The sequence below is a fragment of the Bacillus rossius genome, chromosome 5, assembly GCF_032445375.1.
Source record: "Bacillus rossius redtenbacheri isolate Brsri chromosome 5, Brsri_v3, whole genome shotgun sequence".
Taxonomy (NCBI): domain Eukaryota; kingdom Metazoa; phylum Arthropoda; class Insecta; order Phasmatodea; family Bacillidae; genus Bacillus; species Bacillus rossius.
Window position 1 is genome coordinate 58,507,583 of NC_086333.1, and position 21,949 is coordinate 58,529,531.

Below are 21,949 nucleotides of genomic sequence, written 5' to 3' on the forward strand. Positions count from 1 at the left end.
CCTCAGTCCTAAGAACCGACTCTGCAGCTGATAGATTTCTGTGAACCGGGAAAATGTGCCCTCCATCACACGAGACTGCATACGATCTTTCCAGCCAGCATCTACGAAGTAGTCGCTTCGTTTGACGTGCAACACCAAACTGTACAGGTCAAGACTTGTTGCAACTTGTTACGATCTTCGATGCATCTATGCACACGCCCAAACGACAGAGGGCACGCACGTCTCGTCGTGTCTCAGACAGTGCTCCTGTTCCAACAAGCGCCGAGTTGAAGCAATGTCGCAACCGTGGTCGCAGATGTCGCCCATGTCTCAACGAAGTAGTCATTGCCGAGAGTAACATCGAATATGACCAGTCGGATACCTGTGTTCCCGAGTCCGAGACCAGCGTACCAGCTGGAACTGGAGTTAATAAAGCAGGCAACGAAAGCAATAGCTAAAGTCGACGAAGCAGTCCGTGCAGCATCAAAGACTTTGCTTATGAAAATGTTCAATGCCACAGTTTTAAGGTACTCACAATTTAACCTAATAAAAGCATATTTCATAAATAAAAACAAAAACTAAACTTGTTTTTATTCACATATTACACCAGCGAATGTGGGTATATAAGTAAGGCCCAGACGATGGGACCTTCAATCCTTCTCTGGCTGTGGTGCAGTGCGGATAGGCTCTCTTCAGTACGTTTCCTTTGATTTGGTTTGTAATTGGTGTTTGCAATGTCACTACCAGAGAGTCTGATGGCAGCAACGCCGACGGCGGTGGAGATCCCGATGGAAACGGCGTCACCAGTTGCAGAGAACCCGCCGGCGGCTGCACCTACTGTTCCAGCACTGCAGGAGACCATAGGCGTGCGCACGGTAGGTGCCACAGGTGCCTTGGCACCACCATTAGGGTTAACTATATTTTATTTTTTACAAGCAGAAATAATACATACTTACAAAAAACAGTATTATTTCCAAAAAAAATATGTTTTCCAATTGTGTCGAGTTACAGATATGTGCTCATAACACTATCAGTATATAAATTATCAATCGAACCAACTATTCACACGGAAACAAGCCAGGTGCAATTACTTGTGTTGTACACGCGGGCCGCGGCTATGAAACTTCTGAAATGTAAATACTTCTCTTAGTTCTCCTCGAATTAAATAGAATGCGTGCTCGGTGTCCACTGTTCACTCAATTCGGCAGGCGCACGGAATAATAGCCTCCGTCCGCCAGGTAGCACTACTGTGTAGTGTTTACTCTTACTGTTTACTCATCAGTTTACTGTTCTAATGAGTACACGAGTACAGCCTGTGTTTGTTACGTGGATCATTCATTAATTATCATTTTATTTTCACTAGTTGACAGTTGTTATGGTTCGTAAATTGCTGTATATATCTGTCTGTATGATGTATAAATGGGTAATTAAAATTAAAAAGCTGGGTCCCGAAAAGGATTACTCAATGACTTATATGCAGTCGCCGACAAAATATTTTTGTTGTATTCCAAAAGTTAAAACTTTTGCCCACTCTTATTTGTGTATTTTTATTATTTTAATATGTTACATATTTGAGGTATGTTACAAAAACTCCCTTGATTTGTTGATTTTAAAACTTAACATTCGAGAATGTTTTTTCTAGCATTTATTTGGCGTCTTCAGAAAACATGTAAGTACGGTTTTTTAAAGCCACCAGCATGCATTCCGTGCAAACAATTTGTGCAATTTATTTTATGACTCAACAAAGCTTAAAACTGTAAATAGTTTAGTAGTTTTCCTGGCGATTAAAATGCTCAAAGCCATAATTTGTCATAAAAAATGTTAAAATTTTTACATCTGTGTGTTTAATGTTTTTGTTCGGAAACACCTTAAATAGCACCATTTTGCGCTTTCAAATCCAAATTTTTCCGGGGGAGAACCCCTGGACCCCCCACTTTAGGTTCGGGTCTGTGAAAGATAGGTCTGTTGTGTAATCCGGCACCACCACTACTGAAGTCCTGTGCACGCCTATGCAGGAGACTTCAACGGGCGTGGTCTCGCCAGCAGAGGAGACGCCTACAGGTGCAATTCCATATGCCGGGAATTTTGCAGTGTATTCGGCAGCAGTGTCAGACACAGCAGCCTCGTGACAACAATGAGCAGTGGAAGTTCACTAGCATGTTCGACGCACCAGTTTAGGAACTGTGGAAAGTGTTTTACCGAAGCAGCTAATCTCGCAGGAATAAAAGAAGCGGAAAGTTAGAATACTGTAGAAAGGATTCCGTATCAGTGCATAAAATACAATTAACTAACTGGACAATGCGATAGCTTAAAACAACATTATGATATCTGCATGGGACCTGATTCAGGCACCGTTATGTGGAAGCATGAACATGTTTGTAAATTCTGTGGCAGAACCTTTACCAGTGTAAGCCATGCTAGACGTCATGAAGACTGGAATTTTCCATTGAACAAGTTGTGTTAAGTTCATGTGAAAATGTGAAAGACGTGGCTTTTTACATCGACGTCGCGAATAATTGGCAGATACTGTAAAACTACAAACTGAACATAGATTGGATACAAAAAATTGTCACAAGCCCTTTGCTTCGGTAAACTTCGGAACTGTTCGAGTTGTGGTTGTGGCTATCATTCTTGTGAACTGTAGGCTGCCCCTTAAATAGAGGCAATTTTTAAACAAATTAAATACCATCAGATAAGTTCTTAATGAAATACAACAAGAAAATTTATTTTCAAAATGCTCATCCAAATCCTCCTTCACAACATACAATGTATTAGATTAATATTTAAAACAAAATAGTTGTGTCTACACCTTTTGTGTTCTATGGCGTGAATCTGGCAACAGAGCACACCGAAACATGGACTGCTCTAAGAGAAGCCTTCTTTTCACAGACGACAGAGCCAAAACCCCGAGCTCATGCTTTTTTCCGTATCTTTAATGTTGCTATCCTAACCAAATCAACCGTCCACAATGTTTTAAAGTATTTATAATGTAGCTAACCTAACCTAATTGACCATTAGTATCCTATTATCAACACCGCCATATTTATTTACAATGAACAAAAAAAAACACCCGAAAATGCACGATCGAGCGTTTGGCTCTCTCGTCTGTGAAAAGAAGGCTTCTCCTGCGCGAATGGCAGATAACGTGCGTTGGAAAGAAAGAGTAAAATGTCAACTGAGGATGAGTCACGCTGTACGCGGCACTCACGCTATCGCGTCGATCATGTCCAGCCCCATCTCGACGCAGCACTGCGCATGGTCGGGCCGCGCCTCGGGCAGCCCCGACACGCAGTAGTAACAGTCACCGAGCAGCTTGATGCGCAGGCAGTGGTGCTCCGCCGCCAGGCGGTCGAACCTGGAAACACAGCGGTGGAATCATCGCACATCTCGGTGGATTAGCCGGTACTATAAACTTAACAGTTCTGTCGGCGATTAAAATGTAGCAAATCTGGTCTCTCATGATCCCAACAATTTTTTTCTTCATATTGATTAATATTCATATTAAAATAAATTTAAGACAAAGTCAAGGGCTCAATTATATTCTATTTATTTATTTTTTAAATATGCCATTGCTGGTTTTCACTGTATCTCATAGACAAACCATAAGAATGAACGATGAACACACACACAAATCAAACCATAATCAGCCATTGTCACATGTTATCCAAATGGATAGTAGAGAAAAATATGTGGAAGTAATTAAGTTAGAAAAAAAATTATGTATATCACGGCACAACAACCAGATAGTCGCAAAAAAAATTGGTTGTCTGTAAAGTCGGTCTACGGACGATAGTTTAACGCGATTGCATACTTTTATGAATAAAATTGAATCATTTTTATTGAATTATCACTATTTTGTATGGATACAAAGGAGTGAAATGAAATCTACAATTTAATTGATAAATTTACTTTTATTTGCACTCATTCATTCAAATATGTTTATTACTTTAACGAAGAGATTATTTTAACTATAACTTTTATAAGTTCGAAAAAGTGTCTCGTAACGCACATTGTTCCACTACGATGTGTCCCGTTACGCTCATTGTACGCTTGCGCCGCATCTTTCTCTCTTCCACTCGATTGGAACAATAATCGATTTGACTTTTCAATCATGTTTTCGTCGTTTGAATTATTAATATTATGTAATTTAACGAACGTCCACCGATTTTCAGCATAATCGGTACGGTTATTTAAAAGTAGGCCTAATGTTGAATTTTCAAATACGTTTTTGTACGAACAATGGTGTTTTACAGTTACACATAATAATTCAAATTACACCCGGGATCTTTTGCACAATGTTTAAAATTATTGTAACACATTATAAATAAGTTTGGTGTATTTGGGATGCGTATTTGTTATAAAATCGTATTATAAAAACGAAATAATATTATTCCCCTACGGTGCTGTAATCTACGGTGACGGACGCGAACCGAACGAATCGCGCCATCTACCCGCTTCCACGGCAACCAGGCACTCGTTAATATATATTTTCCTTTGTTTATCGCGAGGGGCGTTTTTATTAATGAATTATAAATAAAATGTCGTGCCCGGGGCCACAATTGCATATCATTTTGAGCACTGGAAGACATAAAACCGTAAAATATTCTCGACGAATTTTAATCTCGGCCCCAGCGCACCACGAGCATCTGGGTTGGAGATTAAAGCCAAAATTCTTTCTTAAACTTACTAATACTTTTTTATTAACTGAAAGGGTAGTTTTATTAAATTCTACGTTTAATTTCACGACGAACAAACTTCGTCGCTAAAAGTGTAATTGCGAAAAAGCGTAAAACATTCTCGACGATCTTGAAGTTAAATAGCAAACATGTAACTTATAAAAGTTATAGTTAAAATAATCTCTTGGTTAAAGTAATAAACATATTTGAATTAATAAGTGCAAATAAAAGTAAATTTATCAATTAAATTGTAGATTTCATTTCACTCCTTCTTTGTATCCATACAAAATAGTAATAATTAAATAAAAATAATTCAATTTTATCCATAAAAGTATGCAATAATTTCATCAATGTTTTGTTATGACGTTGTCACGTTAAACTTTCGTCCGTAAACCGACTTTACAGACAACCAATTTTTTTTTTTTATGAGAGCATTGTGCGTATTGTTCAGGATCCCAACACACTGCTGTATAGGTTGAAAAATAAACGTTAGCTACGCCCGAAAAACGAGTTAAAGTCTCCAAATATGTGACGGACATGACATTATAAAAATTCCCTCGATCAACTAAGTCAGTTTTTTTGTCTTTTCCTTTGTATTTTTTTTAATTGGTTCGTTTCAATTCATTAAATTCCGTTGCAGCCACGCAAGTTTGTTTATGGCTACTCATAGCGTTTAACGTGTAGCGTAAAATCAATTCACTTAGACGGGAATCCATCTGAGAACATAATGTTAGTAAATGTAAGGGAATATGATTTCGGAGGATTTGTTTGGTTTCAACTCTGTGGTGCAGATGTCGGGTCAGCAAGTCTCCGTGGCTAGTGTTTCCGTCTGCACCGCGGAGGGTTGTCTCGGCGGAGCTGAGGGGCCGACGTCAGTCCAGGGCGACACCGTGACGTAACCGGGAGTAAGGGAAGTGCGTCAAGCAACTAAGTCTGCAAGGAGACTCGTGCCCTGCCTAGGTGCGCGGTGCGGCGGGTATACTCGCGAGCGAGGTCCTGGGTTCGACCCTCGGGCAGAGCTCGCAGGAACAAAACCAACAAACAGGAAGGTACTCAGAAATAGCTATCGTTGTATCGATTGAATAACCCTATGACTAACTACTGAGAGACCATATAGGCGGGAGACAGGTGCGAAAATCAAGAACCCAGCGCCCACGCATCCCCAGCCACACCCCTTCCATCCCTTCCCAGCATCATTTTTTTCCCTGATTCCCTTTCAGTCCAGTTTAACATGTAGATACCAGAACTTTCGTTAAGTTAAAATTGAATTAACGAACATTACGTGCCAGGAGAATCCGCACCTTTACAGGTACAACAAATATGAAGAGAAACTTGCACGGGAAGTGATAACATCGATAGATTCAATATACCTATGGTACACATTTTCTATGCAAAACAGTTGTACGGGTATGCAAGACTCTCCCTTCAAACATTTTTTTTCTCTCTACACCCCCTTCCACCCCCTCCCCGCCCAAATCAATTAACTATCCCACCATCTGCGCAAATACGTATGATTACAAGTAATTAGAGTTCAATACAAACCTAATTAAAGCCCCATCAGACTAGATGCCTGGTCAATAAACGAGTTATACGTATCGCTCCCCCCCCCCCCTAAACCGGGCTCTACTTTCACCACCAAACAATTAGTCCAGTTATTAGCCGAGACGAGCTGTAATAAACGTGTTCATATGCTGTAGGTGACCATTACAAAAATTCCACGCATTTTCTCGGTGGCTTGCAAGTCTCCGAACCCTCACACGTAGTGCAGTCAATATCAGGCTAAAACCTATATTTACATTCAAACATGGATTATTATGCCGAAAATCACGTACACTACACGAAACAAGCACTGCGCTCTGGCTACAACTGAATGTCTTAGCTATATTCCTCTGTTTATTTCGACTACACGTCGTTTGTTCTAAAAGTACATTTCCGCCGTTTGTCAATACAATGTTATGTTGCTATACAATATGTATTTAAAAATACGCAAATTTATTCAAAGAATGTTTGATTACCTGAACTGAAATAATCCCTCCGATATTTTTGCCAAAAAGAATTCTAATTGAACTGTTAAACCTTATAACAATTTTTGTGTATTATAGTTTAGTGTTTTTCAATTATTTTCCATTTCAAGAAGAGCATTACCTTAACAAAGTTAATAATTTTTGCATATGATTCTAGACTTACAAAACTGAAGTTTGGCCTCTAGTCTATTAGGCTACAGTTTTCAGATTAGAGGAAAACAAGCCTTTAGCTCAGAAAGTAGACAGTTTTAAACGTACAGGGAATGAATTAATTGAGGCTTCGCAAGACGTTGACATCGAGGACAGTAGAGACGTGTGAGGATGACACAATGTGAGTGGAGCAGGGACGGAATGTATTATTTGAAAAACGGGTCTACCCCGAGAAAACTTACTAGCTCATGGCGCAGTTCACCACGTTTCCCTGAAGCGAAGATTTTGGAGTCCACTATTACTACGTTCATATTATATTTAAAACAGGATTATACACACACACATCTGTAGAGACTAATACCACTGAGAGCAGAATCATAAAAGAACATAGATAATAACTTCTCACATGAAAATCCTATAGCAAATTAAATACGAAGTAGACCAAATATAAATTACTACCAAATAGTAAAGTTAAAACATAGAAAGCTAATATTTCACTATCTGACTGACCCTACATATCATAGCATCCTTTCCATCAATTAATATACTACTTGAGGTAAATTGTCGTGCTACATTATTGATGTATATTTTATCAATTACGACTTTATAAACACAGGTACCCTAAACCTAAGTGTACTAAAGCTTATCCATCGTCCTTTATATATTAGTGTTTTATTCATTTGAATATGTTTTATTGAAGAAAGTGTTACCATATTTTATTTTCAGTTTGCGTACATTTTTTGGTGCTCATTCGTGTTTCATTGACACATGAAAGTTTACTAGAAATAAAATATTTCGAAAACATTAAGAAAACACATGGTTTGTGATTGTTTTCAACAATTTGTAACCAGCATTTTAGTAAAAGTCAGCATTAACATATATTAGTTTAGAACTTAGCCTACATGTAGTACGTAAGTACGCAATTGGTTTTTGTTGTCTGTGGTCGTTGAAGCGCCATGCTTGTTCGAAGAGGGTCACGGGTTCCATTACATGCCCCGTCCCGGCATGGCTCACCCATCACCGAGTCGGCATTAAGTCACCATAATCACGGATGAACCGTACATGCGTAGCTAAATGTGCGACGTAAAACATCATTCATTTCATAGCCTGGCAAGTACATACTTTTTTTTAGTGCTGTACGGCGGTGCCTAGACATAAACACGTGGCCCGCTTACACCTACCTGCTTCAATAGAGCTGTGGCTAGCGCTTACCTCTCGACCTCAACTCTTCACTATCAGTCAAAAGGTTTAAAGTACATAGCCGCGTTATCAATATTAAGGTTAATCATCATTTACACCACACAGTTAATTCATTTTATTTTACCCAATTTAGATGTGATTAATTACATTTACAATGGTAATTATAGGAGGGGGAACCAATCATTGGGAAGGAAGCATTTTTCCTCCCCCTCCCACCCGGTGCAGCGTCTGTGAATGAAATATAACCGAGGCCAATATTAAAAAATAAAAATAATAACAATTACAAATTTGAGTAACAAAATCAAATAGGGAATGTCAGCGATACGCGTTGATGCTTCACACAATGTTTGTAACTCCGTGTGAGTTCATTAACAGTGTTTCAGCCAGCGCTGCTACTGCCACATGTGTTTTCCGCAAGTAAATTGATAGCAAAAATCTGATACGTAAATTCGCCACTCGAGTGGCCAGTACAGTACAGTTAAAGTTTACGTGTAAGCTGTGTTTTTTTCCCTGAAAATTCAGTTTCAAGTAGTATTAAGAAAGAGTCTTCATAGTAATTCCTATTATCGTGAAATTGACGTATCCGCAGCCTCAGGGCTGCGCTATACACGCAATTGCTTGGTGTCTCTTTAGAAATGCAAGTGGAACAAACATGGCACCTAATAGAAATGTAGTTCTCACTCGCTTCTTGCGTTACGGTTCATGTAAAGCTCTTGGCGTTACATTATCTTAAGTGAAATATATTTGCGATTTATTGAGAGTACGAAAAGTAACGTAACAAAACGTAATGCTCGAATCATCCAACCAACAAAGTTTATGAATGAATAACATCTTGCACCGACCATCAAGGAGTTAGAAATCTTTTAAAAGTAACAATTTTATCACGCATTAACACTTTGCTAACTATGAAACGTCATCTCCCACGCCACTGACATTTCGAATGCGAAAAAACAATTTTATTAGTCAAGGATGAAAAATTTTTTACGAGACTTGCCCTGAAGAAAGAATTTGATCAATATTTCTTTTGAAATATAATTGTAATATAAGATTTAAAAGAGAATCGCCGAGAGACCACATGACATTACTATTATGCCTATAAGTGGCTCACAAACTGAATAAATGTTACATTTCAAAGACCACCCGCATTCGTGTCCTACCCTCTTACTGTGGGTTCGAACAAGAATTCCTTGCCTTACACTAAAGTTAGGGTTAAATACTGTAAAACAGTGACGCAGGGACAATTTTCTGAAAGAGTCTGGGGAAAATGCCAAACATCCAAGATCATAGTAGAGAAATTTTAATGTAAAAACGCAAATGCACTTAATAAATTTCATGTTATAAAATGATTTCCCATGCAATACAATTTAGTAATATAACATTGGTCTTTTTTTTGTCACTAACTTTTTTAGAAGGCGAAGCAGAACCTCGCAATGAAAAAAAAAACTTAACATGTTGCGCTTATCTCTACCTCGATAGTGAACGCGATACACGAAACAAGCAGAAAAACATGATTAAAAAGCACTTCTATGGGGGAAAAAAAACGCCAGATTGACCGTATTGTACAAGTTTTTGCAGTAGAATAAATCTTCACGGCAACGTCCGCTGTGTTTCCCCATCTACGTGCATACGACACCGTTCTGCTTCCAGACTGTCCAATGACAGCAGGCTAAGAGCACACACATCACGAAGACCAGCGATATATACTTTGAATATGCGAACAATCTAATGGGTCGAAAATTTAATATTATTTTATTGAAATATATTATTTTAAACTATGTTATTTTTGATAGTATATCAGTTTTTATGGTTATTATTAAGAGAAAACTTGCTTTGTTAACAATATTTATCTACCTGAGCGAAACTGATTTCTATAGGTAGTAAGTAGTATGTAAAGGAGAACTAAGCAGTTGTATTATTTATTTTTATTTACTTTTATTAATTATGATGTTTTTAAAACTGAAAATTTTAACTCTAAACATTGATCAGTGGTTCGAATCTGTGAAATGAAATTTCTGTAACTATAGTTTCTGCCGTCTGGTAAATCTGTGGGTTTCGCCATAAATCTGTACTTAAAAAAGAGTTGCACTCACAGGAAAATTAGGCATAACTATCGATAGATCAGGAAGCTTCGTAACTAAGATAAATGTTTTAATCCTTGGTTTTTAATGAATTTTCAGTTAACTTTCACACATTTGGTGAATTATATATAATTTCGAATTAATAGTGTGCCAAGGATAAGAACAATAAAGACTCTATCTAGGCATTTGATACTCAAGGTAGGGCCATGTTTTCGAAACCACGATTGGTTACAAAGATTATTTTGCTGTTTCAGGTACAGCTATAAAATATCTACGTATGGTGTATAACTGATCGTGAAGATTATATGCTCTAATCTTGGTTACTTATGGAAATAGTCAGGACTTCTAAAAATTTAGTTTGCGAAAGGAATTTGTACGCGAGTTCAAAACTTTCACTGGCATACAACTAATAATGGTGAAAATGAGATTAGTACAGCAGACAATAACCCACCCCAATCGCCCTCCGGACCACTATGAGTGTAATAAACTGAACAAAGTCGTCAATTATATTCATAACCCTTTCCACGCGGAAAGCAAAAACATTCGCTTTTAATCCTTCCCCCATGCAAGTACTTACCTACCTCTTTCTCCCCCTACTCGAAAACAATGTAAACTAATTCTCTACGGGCCAAAGTTCGAGAACTTGTTAAATATTCAACAGATTTTCTTTTTCTTCTTTCGCTGCCATCCATTTTCACTTGCTCGCAGAGTTCTTTGGACCTCACGGCCCATACACAAGAGGTTAATTAATTCATTTTCACGCGACGGCACGAAAAATTTACTCCAAAAAATTTCACACCGATGTCGTTCGACCCTACCGTCATGGCAAACGCAATATATATATAAAAGCGTTTTTAAGGGAAACGTTAATTTAACTTCTAAAATTGCATTTGCTTCAAACTACAAAAAAAAAAAAAAAAAAAAGACACGCAAAAAAAAGTAAGGTCGGTTGTTTACAAGTGGGAAATAAGTTAAAAATTAAGTCTGAACTAATAAGTTGATAAACGGACTGGAAACATAAAAACGAAAATTATTTTTTTTTCTTTTGGAAATTCGTAAGTAATTAGAAACAAAAATGCCTAGCGTCATTCAGAGGGCGACACAAAAATATACTTCCTTAAACTTAATCCACTTTCGTGTTGTTGACAGGGTTTTTTCCGGAGTGGCTGTTTAACGGGGCTTAAAAAACATTAAATTAGGAACTGTCAGGATATGCCATGCTGTGACGTAGTTGAATAACTTTGTACATCAACGTCCCCTAATATTGCTAGATTCGAAGCATTGTGGGAATGAAGTTGGACCACACCACATGATGGCTAATCATTGTGAATGAGAAATTTCTTTGTTAAACACGATACCTCCAAAAACACAGTACTAAATTCTTTCCCGCTCCTAATTCCATAGCTTTATTATGCTGCGAATATTAATGTGATGTAAAATAACAGATCTTCGCAAGTTAAGATATGTACAAAAATTAAAATCAAAACAAGATAAAAATTTACGTCCAGCACTAAGACACATTGTTAAAAGTTAAAATGAGATAAAGACTTAAAAGTTGGAACAAGCCCTCTCCAATAATAAACTTGAATTAAGTGGTTATCCGTTTGAGGTTATCTGCTCAGCTTTATTTGATGGAGAAAATGAAAGCCAATTTTCGTCCATTGTTTCCTCTCACACTTTGTTGTCAAATGGCATTTGGAAACGAAAATTTGACAATAGTTTAACAGGGTCTTCAGAACGTTCTTTGAATGATTCATGCAATAAAGTAGATTGATTTAAAACAAAATTTTGGACATACGTGATTGCATGTTAACACTGTATGTCTGTTTCGTGCCTGATGACGGGGAAGGATCTCAGTTCCCGAAAAGTCGCAACTGTTTAGTCGTAGGAAGCCCACTGTCGTCGTCGTTGTACTTGTGTTGTCCCAGATCATCATCGTTGGGTTCCTCTGCTTGTCGCTGTGTGATCCGAGGTTGTTGTTTGTCTGTATTTACGGTTTTTGTAGCAACTGTCTCGTCATTGCCAGCCCACTGCGTTCGTCTGCGCTGTGATATTATTCTGACTTAATTCCTTCCGCGGAATTCTTTGTGCTATTTGTACACTTAGCATTTGATATCGGCTGAATTTGGAATTGTTCTCTGCGTGTTTGTGTATTTATCTTTCTTTGTACGTTCTTCGGATTTTCCCTTTGACAAATAGTGTAAATGTGGAATATGGCGTATGTTCAAACTTATGTTTTAAATCAGGGCCTTTAGAGATATCGCTTTTAAAGAAAACAGTTCGGTCTTCTCAGCCCAGCAGTCTTCTCAATACGATGATATTTTTGGGGGGGAACAACAACTGTTTTTTGCCGTGAACGCTGGTCTTCAGGCTATCCGCTCCTTTGATTTTATTTGCGAAACTTACTTTGTTCTTCGTCCCTTTTGCCCCTCTCCCCCCACCCCCCCTCTAGGGCCAAGCCGACCCACACGTAGCCACTCGGCAAACTTGGCCGTCGTAACAGCCAATCAGGCAGAAAGCTGGGGAACAACGGCCCGAGTCGTGGCGCTGAGAAGAGAATTGGAGGAGGGGGAGGGGGGCTACGACCTCGCAAACACTTCCCCTCGCGGCAATCATATTTTCCGAAGCTAGAAGAGTGGACACGTGGGGCAAAAAAAAAAAAAGAGACCCAATTCACGCTAAACCATGGGAAAATGGCTTAAGTAGCTTCTATTTTTATTAAGTGTAAATTCTTTACAGCCGGCAGGGTAAGTTAAAGCGACGATTCATTACCCCGTAACAAAAAAACGACATGCGAAGGAGTGGGGCGTTAGATGTCAAAGAAGCAGGAAGAAACTAAGAAATAATGTAGAGAGTAGGATCACTGAAATTCCCACTTGAAAATTTGAAACTTAAGGTTAAGTGAAGCATTTCTCCGTTTGATTAAACTGCAAAGTTGTTGCTTAGATTCAACTTAACGTGACTCCAAAAGGGGGCCTGGCACTCTTTGCAGGATATTTGAGTGGTTCTTGCAATGAGTAAAATTAATTTAAAATGTATTTTTTGAACAAAATCCATTGTTGGTAACACCCTATATCATAATAAATCTCAGTAACGGACAAGAAAATATTAATATGCAAACACACAGAAAAACCAGCCAAATTCAGCCGATGTAAAAGGTTAAATGCATTGACAGCACATAAAATCTCGTAGAAGGAATAAAAAAAAAAAGGTCAGCACAGAAAAACACAGTTGTTCGTTACCGATTTCTCAAGACATACATTGTTAGCAGCAATGTAATACAAAAAAAATTAATTCACTCTTTGTAGGTTTTTCACCGCCATGTTTGTTACTACTGTGAACATTTAATATGCTCTTTATCGTTGAGTTTTATTGTTCAAGTGCATTAATTAATATTTTGTTTTATTATTCAAGTGGATTACTGAGGTGTAAAATTATACCTCTACAAGGATGTATGCGGGAAGTGTGCAAGATAAGTACAGGAAGTGTGTGGGAAGCATACAGGATTATTACAGGATGTTAGTGGGAAGTGTGCAGGATAAGTACAGGATTTGTGTGGGAAGCGTGTTTGATAAGTACAGGATATATGCGTGAAGCATGCAGGATAAGTACAGGATGTGTGCGGGAAGCGTAAAGGATAAGTACAGGATGTGTTTGGGAAGCGTGCAGGATAGTTACATGATGTGTGCAGGAAACGTGCAGGATAAGTACAGGGTGTGTGCGGGAAGCATGCAGGATAAGTACAGTATTTGTGCGGGAAGCGCGGACGATAAGTACAGGATGTGTTTGGGAAGCATGCAGAATAAGTACAGGATTTGTGCGGAAAGCGTGTTGGATTAGTACAGGATGTGTGTGGGATACACGCAGGATAAGTACAGGATTTGTGCGGGAAGCGTGGACGATAAGTACAGGATGTGTGCGGGAAGCGTGTTGGATAAGCACAGGATGTGTGCGGGATGCACGCAGGATAAGTACAGGATTTATGTGGGAAGTGTGCAGGATAAGTACAGGATGTATGCGGGAAACGTGTAGGATAAGTACAGGATGTGTGCGGGAAGCGTGCAGGATAAGTACAGGATTTGTGCGGGAAGCGTGGACGATAAGTACAGGATGTGTTTGGGAAGCATGCAGAATAAGTACAGGATTTGTGCGGAAAGCGTGTTGGATTAGTACAGGATGTGTGTGGGATACACGCAGGATAAGTACAGGATTTGTGCGGGAAGCATGGACGATAAGTACAGGATGTGTGCGGGAAGCGTGTTGGATAAGCACAGGATGTGTGCGGGATGCACGCAGGATAAGTACAGGATTTATGTGGGAAGTGTGCAGGATAAGTACAGGATGTATGCGGGAATCGTGTAGGATAAGTACAGGATGTGTGCGGGAAGCGTGCAGGATAAGTACAGGATTTGTGCAGGAAGCGTGCAGGATAAGTACAGGATGTGTGTGGGAAACGTTCAGGATAAGTTCAGTATGTGTGCGGGAAGCATGCAGGATAAGTACAGGATGTGTGCGGGAAGCGTGCAGGATAAGTGCAGGATGTGTGCGGGAAGCATGCAGGATAAGTACAGGATGTGTGCGGGAAGCATGCAGGATAAGTACAGGATGTGTGCGGGAAGTGTGCAGGATAAGTAGAGGATGTGTGCGGGAAGCGTGTAGGATAAGTACAGGATGTGTGCGGGAAGCGTGCAGGATAAGTACAGGATTTGTGCGGGTAGCATGCAGGATAAGTACAGGATGTGTGCGGGAAGTGTGCAGGATAAGTACAGGATGTGTGCGGGACGTGTGCAGGATAAGTAGAGGATGTGTGCGGGAAGCGTGCAGGATAAGTACAGGATGTGTGCGGGAAACGTGCAGGATAAGTTCAGTATGTGTGCGGGAAGCGTGCAGGATAAGTACAGGATGTGTGCGGGTAGCATGCAGGATAAGTACAGGATGTGTGCGGGAAGTGTGCAGGATAAGTAGAGGATGTGTGCGGGAAGCGTGCAGGATAAGTACATGATGTGCGCGAGAAGCGTGCAGGATAAGTACATGATGTGCGCGAGAAGCGTGCAGGATAAGTACAGGATGTGTGGGGGAAGCGTGCAGGATAAGCACAGGATGTGTGCGGGAAGCGTGGACGATAAGTACAGGATTTGCGCGGGAAGCGTGGACGATAAGTACAGGATATGCGCGGGAAGCGTGGCGGAAGCGCGGGAGGGTACCTGGCGAACAGTTCGTTGAGCAGTCGCACCAGCTCCTCGGCGGTGCACTGGTCCGAGAGGCTGGTGAAGCCGCAGATGTCGGCGAACAGGATGCTGCAACCAGAGCACCCGGACATGAGCTTCATGCAATAACCTGGGCTTCTCGACTCAGAAATTTCCTGATCACAGGTGAACTCTGACCTACCTGTGAACCACACTCTGTGCTTATATATATGAGTCATGACGCGGCGAGGGAGTCGTTACACGAGGTGGGACATTTCCGATCGATCCTCGCCACATGAGCCATTCTTGTTCTTTAGTCTTATTACACCAGCAGAGCATGTGTTTGTGTGTTATTTTGTTTTTGTCTTAGCTGTACGTCGTGTTGTGTCTGTTTTGTCTTGTTCGTAGGTGGTGCCTGTCTTGGATGTAGTGCATATACCTCACACGCAGCGCCCACCTCATGTAGAGTTTTTTTTAAAATTATTATAAGTCCTATCATTGTTATGTTTGTCTTTGGTGTGTCTGTTATTGTGTTGTGTCAATCTTAAAAGTTAACTATGTAGTTTTAACTACAGTATGTCCATAAAATGATGTCCCAGTTATTATTTTTAATACAATAAACTGTGAGCATTGTAGAATTTTGTGTTCAAGGTCACAATTATAGAGGAGCTCATACAGTTTTAGACAAGCGCATGCACGAGAACTGCTTTGTTGTTTTCTCGCTTGCCGCGCCACCTTCGCAAAATGACGACTCCTGTGCGTAAAGCGTTTTGTGTTCTACAATTTACTAAGAGTGATTCGGCAATTTCAGCCCTCCGAATTGGAATCTCTTTGTACGAAAGTGGTTGAACGTCCATGCCCACTGGTTGAGACTACAGGGCTCTTTTTCGCTCGCCTCCACGTTCACCTGACATAACGCCATGGGATTTTTTTTTTTTTTTTTTTTACCTTTGGGGCTTTATAAAAGATCGTGTTTACGTTTCACTCTACCTAATGATTTGCGCCAGAGTTGAGACACAGAATTGAAGAGGATATTTCCTCCATTACTCCGGACGTGTTTACCAAAGTGTGGGATCAACTGGACTTTAAGTTGGACATGTGCCGTATAACTAAAGGTGCACATATTGAACATTTGTAAGAAAAATTTTGGTTAGTTTACCTTTAATTTGATGTATAATTTGCCGAAATAGTATAATAAATTAAATTGTCATAATATACCATGGAAACTGGGACATTCTTTTATGGACACGCTGTATTTATAATGCCGGTTTTAAATAATATAAATATTGAAAATATAAATAATTAACCGAGACGCCTCAGCAATCACGGCTACCGAGGATCCCACTCGCAGTAGACGAAACACGAGCATGGCGGTTGACATAGCTCGTCTCCAGCCAAGGTGATTCGTGTTCGATAACGGGCCGGGTTCAAATTAGTATTTTTTTTCGCAAGTGAGGAACGTGGCGGACGTTGCCAAGAGCCGCTTGTATTTCTCCAGGTACTCCCGTCTTATTCGAAATGTTCAACTCTTAATTAAGGATAACGACCCAACTCTGTTTCCTGGCAGGACAATATCCTATTTCCATGATATTGTAACTTTTACAACTTGTTTAACACTACCATGAGCAAAGTTTTTTTTTCTCGGAGTACTCACATTTATTCCCACCAATACATTCCATTGCTGACGTATTCTCATTTTAAGGGGCAAGAGAATATAAACCGAAATACACCATTTTTGTTTCTAAAGTTTTAGGGAATTAAATTTTTCTATCGTGTGACTTTCGAAATTTGGTTTCTTACAAGCATAGTTTATAATTTATTAGAATTCCTGAAGGTTATGGTGATAGGATGCTACACTTATTTTCCACTGTGGTGTAATTTTTGGGAATGAATACATCTGTAATAGAAACTACGTCATAGTCTTCGAGAAGCTCTTAATGCGTGATCTCTACCTTTACGAAGTATGGATGGGCCAATCAAATCCTCAATTACTTATATTAGAGGAAATAGAGAAAATTACAAAATTCAAAACTGATAACCTCTGAAGTTTATTAGATCAATTTTTTTCCTTCATACCCATCCGGTTACTATTCCCGAAGAAGTGTACTTTTAACATGTAATTATATAAATAAAATTAATATATATATATTTAGTCTGGAAGGGTTAAATGTTACAAACCATAATATTTATTACTTTTTTGTATAATATTTTATTTTTTACCCTTGAGACCTGAGATTCGAATTCGAGGAGGTGCTTTCTAGATACTCTTTTCGGATCCTAATTCGAGAATGTGATTCAAGAAAATTGGGTTTAGACCACATCACTGGTCCCTAAGCCAGGGCCGGTGCAAGGTAAATTGGCGCCCTAGTCGAAAAACCTTAATGCCCCGCCCCCCCACCACCCGGGGGGCCGGACACACCAAAAAAATATTTCCTTGCCTCAAAATACATCAAGTAAGCCTAAGATTTTGTCAACAATCAAATGTAAGCAGGCTTGTGTTTTTTTTTTACTTTTTTTTACTTATTACAAATCTTAAACAGGTCACCGTGGACTTTAAATAATTACTTATATCAATATAAACATTACAAAACCGTTACAAAAATTCATTTTCATCTAGTTTCAATAAACGTTAAACATATTATATGAGCTGTTGTGTGTCGTGCTGCGCAGCCCCCAGCTACTTGGCGCCCTAGGCGGTTGCCTAGTTCGCCTGTATGGACGCGCCGGCCCTGCCCTGAGCAATGAAGAAGACCGCTGAAAGCAACATGGCGCGATAAGGAGAATCGCGCGAGCGGCAGTTCCCCCCACCTGACGTTCTCGTGTCGCTGGATGTATATCTTGTGGAACATGGTGTCCTTGGGCTTGCCCGCGATGTCCGCCTTCATCTCCATGGCGACGTGTCTGGGCAGCACGGACAGCAGCAGCCGCTCCTGCGGGACAGAACAACGCTTCCTGCACTTACACGGAACTGGTTTTGCAGCACCACAAGGAACGCATTGTTAGAGACCGGAAAAAATTCGCGCTTTCGATGACCTCCAGGATAGACTCCACAACCCCCTACATACATCAGGCGAATGCCACCTGATGCCCATTTGGCTACTGGACTCGTGAGACCTGTCAACTGGGACACTTGCGATTCGATACTATTTTTGGGTTTGAATGGTTTTTCTCATTGGCTCAAAGTCCTTCAGATAAACTGTAAGCCAATCGCGGAAGCAATATGAAGGTACAGTTGTTTGGATTCTAGCGTGTCGTGAAATGAATCCGCGAATTTTTTCCGGTCTCAAGATATTGTAACTTTGTGCAGCACACGGCTATGGATGTTTTTGCACACATCAAATACGTTTTTCGGAGATAATACTGAGTAGTTCTTACGAAAATTGGCCTATTGATGTTTCATTCGAGCAAAATATTTTAAACCATGGAAAAAAAAATCGAATATTCAAGAATTAGACTTCATTTTAATTTTTTTAAATGCTTATTAATGTGCGCAGTTAATACTGGAAAGCTATTCAGGGAAGGGGTTCCAGATAATTTTTACTATTGGAGGTACTGGGAAAACACAAAGCATATATACCCGGGTAAGAATCCAAACCCAGTATTGTCGTGAAAACTATTTTGTAGTGCACAAATGTAAATGTACACATTTACTAATATCTTTAATTTCACATTAATAATTTTTATTCCAATTACATACTTTAAAATTTTGTAATACACAAGAATAGTCCTTGAAACCCCTGTTGCCAACGATATCACTTGTAAAATTGCAAAGCAAGGCTATCTACTATATGCAATTTCACAAAGTTCTGCCTTGTAGTTTTACTAGTAATATCGTTGGTAACAGGGTTTCCAAGGATTTTTCTTGTAAAAAATACAAAGTTTTTTTTACAGTGTGGAGAGAATGGCAAACACCAAGTCATGTGCGGCCCACAGAGAAGGCGAGGTGTGGTAGCAGCCAATGAGCGCATGTCATCGACGTGATTATGCGCACGTTTGTGGGGTGCAGTCGGGCGCCAGAACATAACGAACATTTTGCTGGTCTCTCTAGTTACAGCAGGGCCAGAGAAAAAAACAGGGGTCCAGGACCCAACAAAATTTGTCTGGTCACCTCCTCATTATTAAAAAAAACTTTAAAAATATCACAATTAAAATAAAATGTAAAGACTATAAACGTGACCGCCATTAATTAAACGTGATTTGCACGTATATTGCGTAACTTGTAAGGTTTCCTATAAATTGTACACAGTGTCCATAAAAGAATATCCCAGTTTCAATGGTATATTATAAAATTTTAATTTAGGATATTTACAACAAATCATACATCAAATTGAAAGTAAACTAATCTGTTTTTGTTTTTACAAATGTTCACCCTTTAGTTATACAGCACGCATACAACTTAAAGTCCAATTCTTCCCACACTTTGGTTAACAAGTCTGAGTAATGGAAGAAATAGCCTTTTCAATTCTGTGTCTCAATTCTGGCTTATCATTACGTAGCGGCGGAACGTAGACACGATCTTTTGTATAGCCGCAAAGGAAAAAAAAATCGCAAGGCGTTATATCAGGTGAACGTGGAAGCCAGAGAAAAAGAGCTCTGTCCTCTCAACCATTACGACCAATCCAACGGTCAGGGACTTAGACAAATAAACTTTAAACGAAACGCACGTTAACCTGAATTTACAGATTCATCCTTAGCAAATTGCTTTATGCTCAGGAGGCATCATTTTGCGTAGATTGCGTTGCAAGCGAGAAAACAACAAAGCATTACTCGTGCATGTGCGTATCTAAAACTATTTGAGTTACTGTTCAATTGCGACTTTGAACCAAAACTCTGCATCGCTTACAGTTGACACAATTAAAATTTATAACTGAGTTATTCTTTTATGGACATACTACTGTATTTACAAGAGATTTGTCATTTTGATCCTATCAAATTGTTATAAAACAAATCTCATCTACACCAGGGCCACGAGCACCACCCCCCCCCCCCCCTCCTTCTTTGAGAATCCGTCTCGACGGCTCTGGTTATAGGCCTGAAATTGAAACGTGGAAGCAGTCAGTTGGCACCAGACCCCGACTTATCTGAGCTGCTTACGAGTGTGTGGGGTTCATCATGGTACCAGAAAATTACGCGAATTTTGCAGATCTTCACCAACGGTTAACTGAAGGACGCCATAAATGTGTTCGTGAGAGCTGCACACGACGGAATCGTTATCACTAGAGACACGGGAATTTCGTGGATTTATTCGATAGCGAGCTAGTGTGTGTTCATGATTGGACCACCCTCTACGACCGGAATACCAACGAAGCCCAGCCAAGGAGAAAATCAAGCGAATCAGGTGGTGCCAAACAACAAGAACAAAAAAAAAAGTTCTCGCTAAGAAATCAGCCAATGCAAAAGCGCACCTTTGGTGGAGCAAACATAAGGCTTTGAATTTTAGTTCTGACGTCAAACGAATTCGCGAACTTTACGGGATCTAAAGTAATAACTAGGGGCAGACATTTTTCGCGAAAAATCCTGGACGCCAACTAGATTGCAACAAGGTATACCCGCACCATCGGTGTTATGTATATTGTATAGTTTCCGTGTAAATAGACCTTGGACATTATAAACATTGTTGGCATTGGTCAACACACTTGAGTTTTGAATCTCGCGCGCCGCGCTGCTGGCGATAGTGGCGCTGCTACTTGGCTGCTGTGAGTTGGCTGCCCTGCTTCCTCCGGAAGTCAGTTGTTCTACAAAGGCATGGTGGTAAGTGGTGCTATCGGGTACTCTTGCTATCTGGCGACATCGGTCGCCAAATTAAATAGTTTTGTGCAATTCGCTGTTTTATAGTCCATTAATGAACATTTTTGGTCCTCCGGGCCGGATCTAGTTCCGGTATTTTCGTTCGTTTTTTTGTGTAATTTTCGTTCGTGTTATCGCGGCGTTGTTAGCCTCGTGTGAAGTGAATTCTCGCACATTGACTAACAGTTTGTGACTCTGAAGTGCTCGTTATTTGGTTGGCGGGAGCAGCGATCAGTGTCTCGGCTGTGGTTGAAACGTTTTAACTAGTTCGTTCGACGACTCTAACCTCTAGGTTGAGGTTATGTCTTCCGTTTCATTTGAAAACGATCGTTGAACCCTTTGGTAGTCAATCACCATGGCTGAAGGGCAGTCGGCGCTGGTGCGCATCCGTCTTGCTGAAGGTCGTATTAAGCGAGCCTTTGATCTCGCGCAGATGGTTCCCAGTGATAGCTCAAAAATAAATTTGTTTCGCGCCACAGCGCGCGACCTTCACTGCGTCCGAGAAAGGTTCGAAACGGACTTCGTCATCGTTGAAACAACCGCAACGACCGAAGATGGATTCGATGCTGAGGCGCACACCGCACGCTTGGCTGACTTTGAAGAAAAATATTTTGAAGTGATGTCAACATTGGAAGCCATTGAGGAGGTCAAGGTAGTATCACCAGGCACACCCACTACTCAGGTGAGCAAATCTCGTGTGGCTCTTCCAAAAATCTCTCTTCCCAAGTTTGATGGGAGCCCTCAGCAGTGGGCTAATTTCTCTAATTTATTTATCACCCTGGTAGCCAACAATGCTGATATATCATCAGTGGAAAAACTGGCCTACCTCAAGACCGCCCTTAATGGGGAACCACTTGGAATGGTGCAAT

General features: G+C 40.1%; 1 protein-coding gene across 1 annotated transcript in view; it reads right to left on the reverse strand.

Moving 5' to 3' along the window:
- LOC134532274 (adenylate cyclase type 6) overlaps nucleotides 1–21,949 on the reverse strand; it is a 183,370-nt gene that overhangs the window by 41,683 nt on the left and 119,738 nt on the right. The window contains exons 9-11 of the mRNA XM_063368693.1: nucleotides 18,102–18,223; nucleotides 15,312–15,404; nucleotides 3,188–3,334 (exon numbers count right to left, since the gene is read on the reverse strand). Coding sequence (XP_063224763.1) covers nucleotides 3,188–3,334; nucleotides 15,312–15,404; nucleotides 18,102–18,223 — 362 coding nt within the window. The remainder of the gene's footprint in view (nucleotides 1–3,187; nucleotides 3,335–15,311; nucleotides 15,405–18,101; nucleotides 18,224–21,949) is intronic.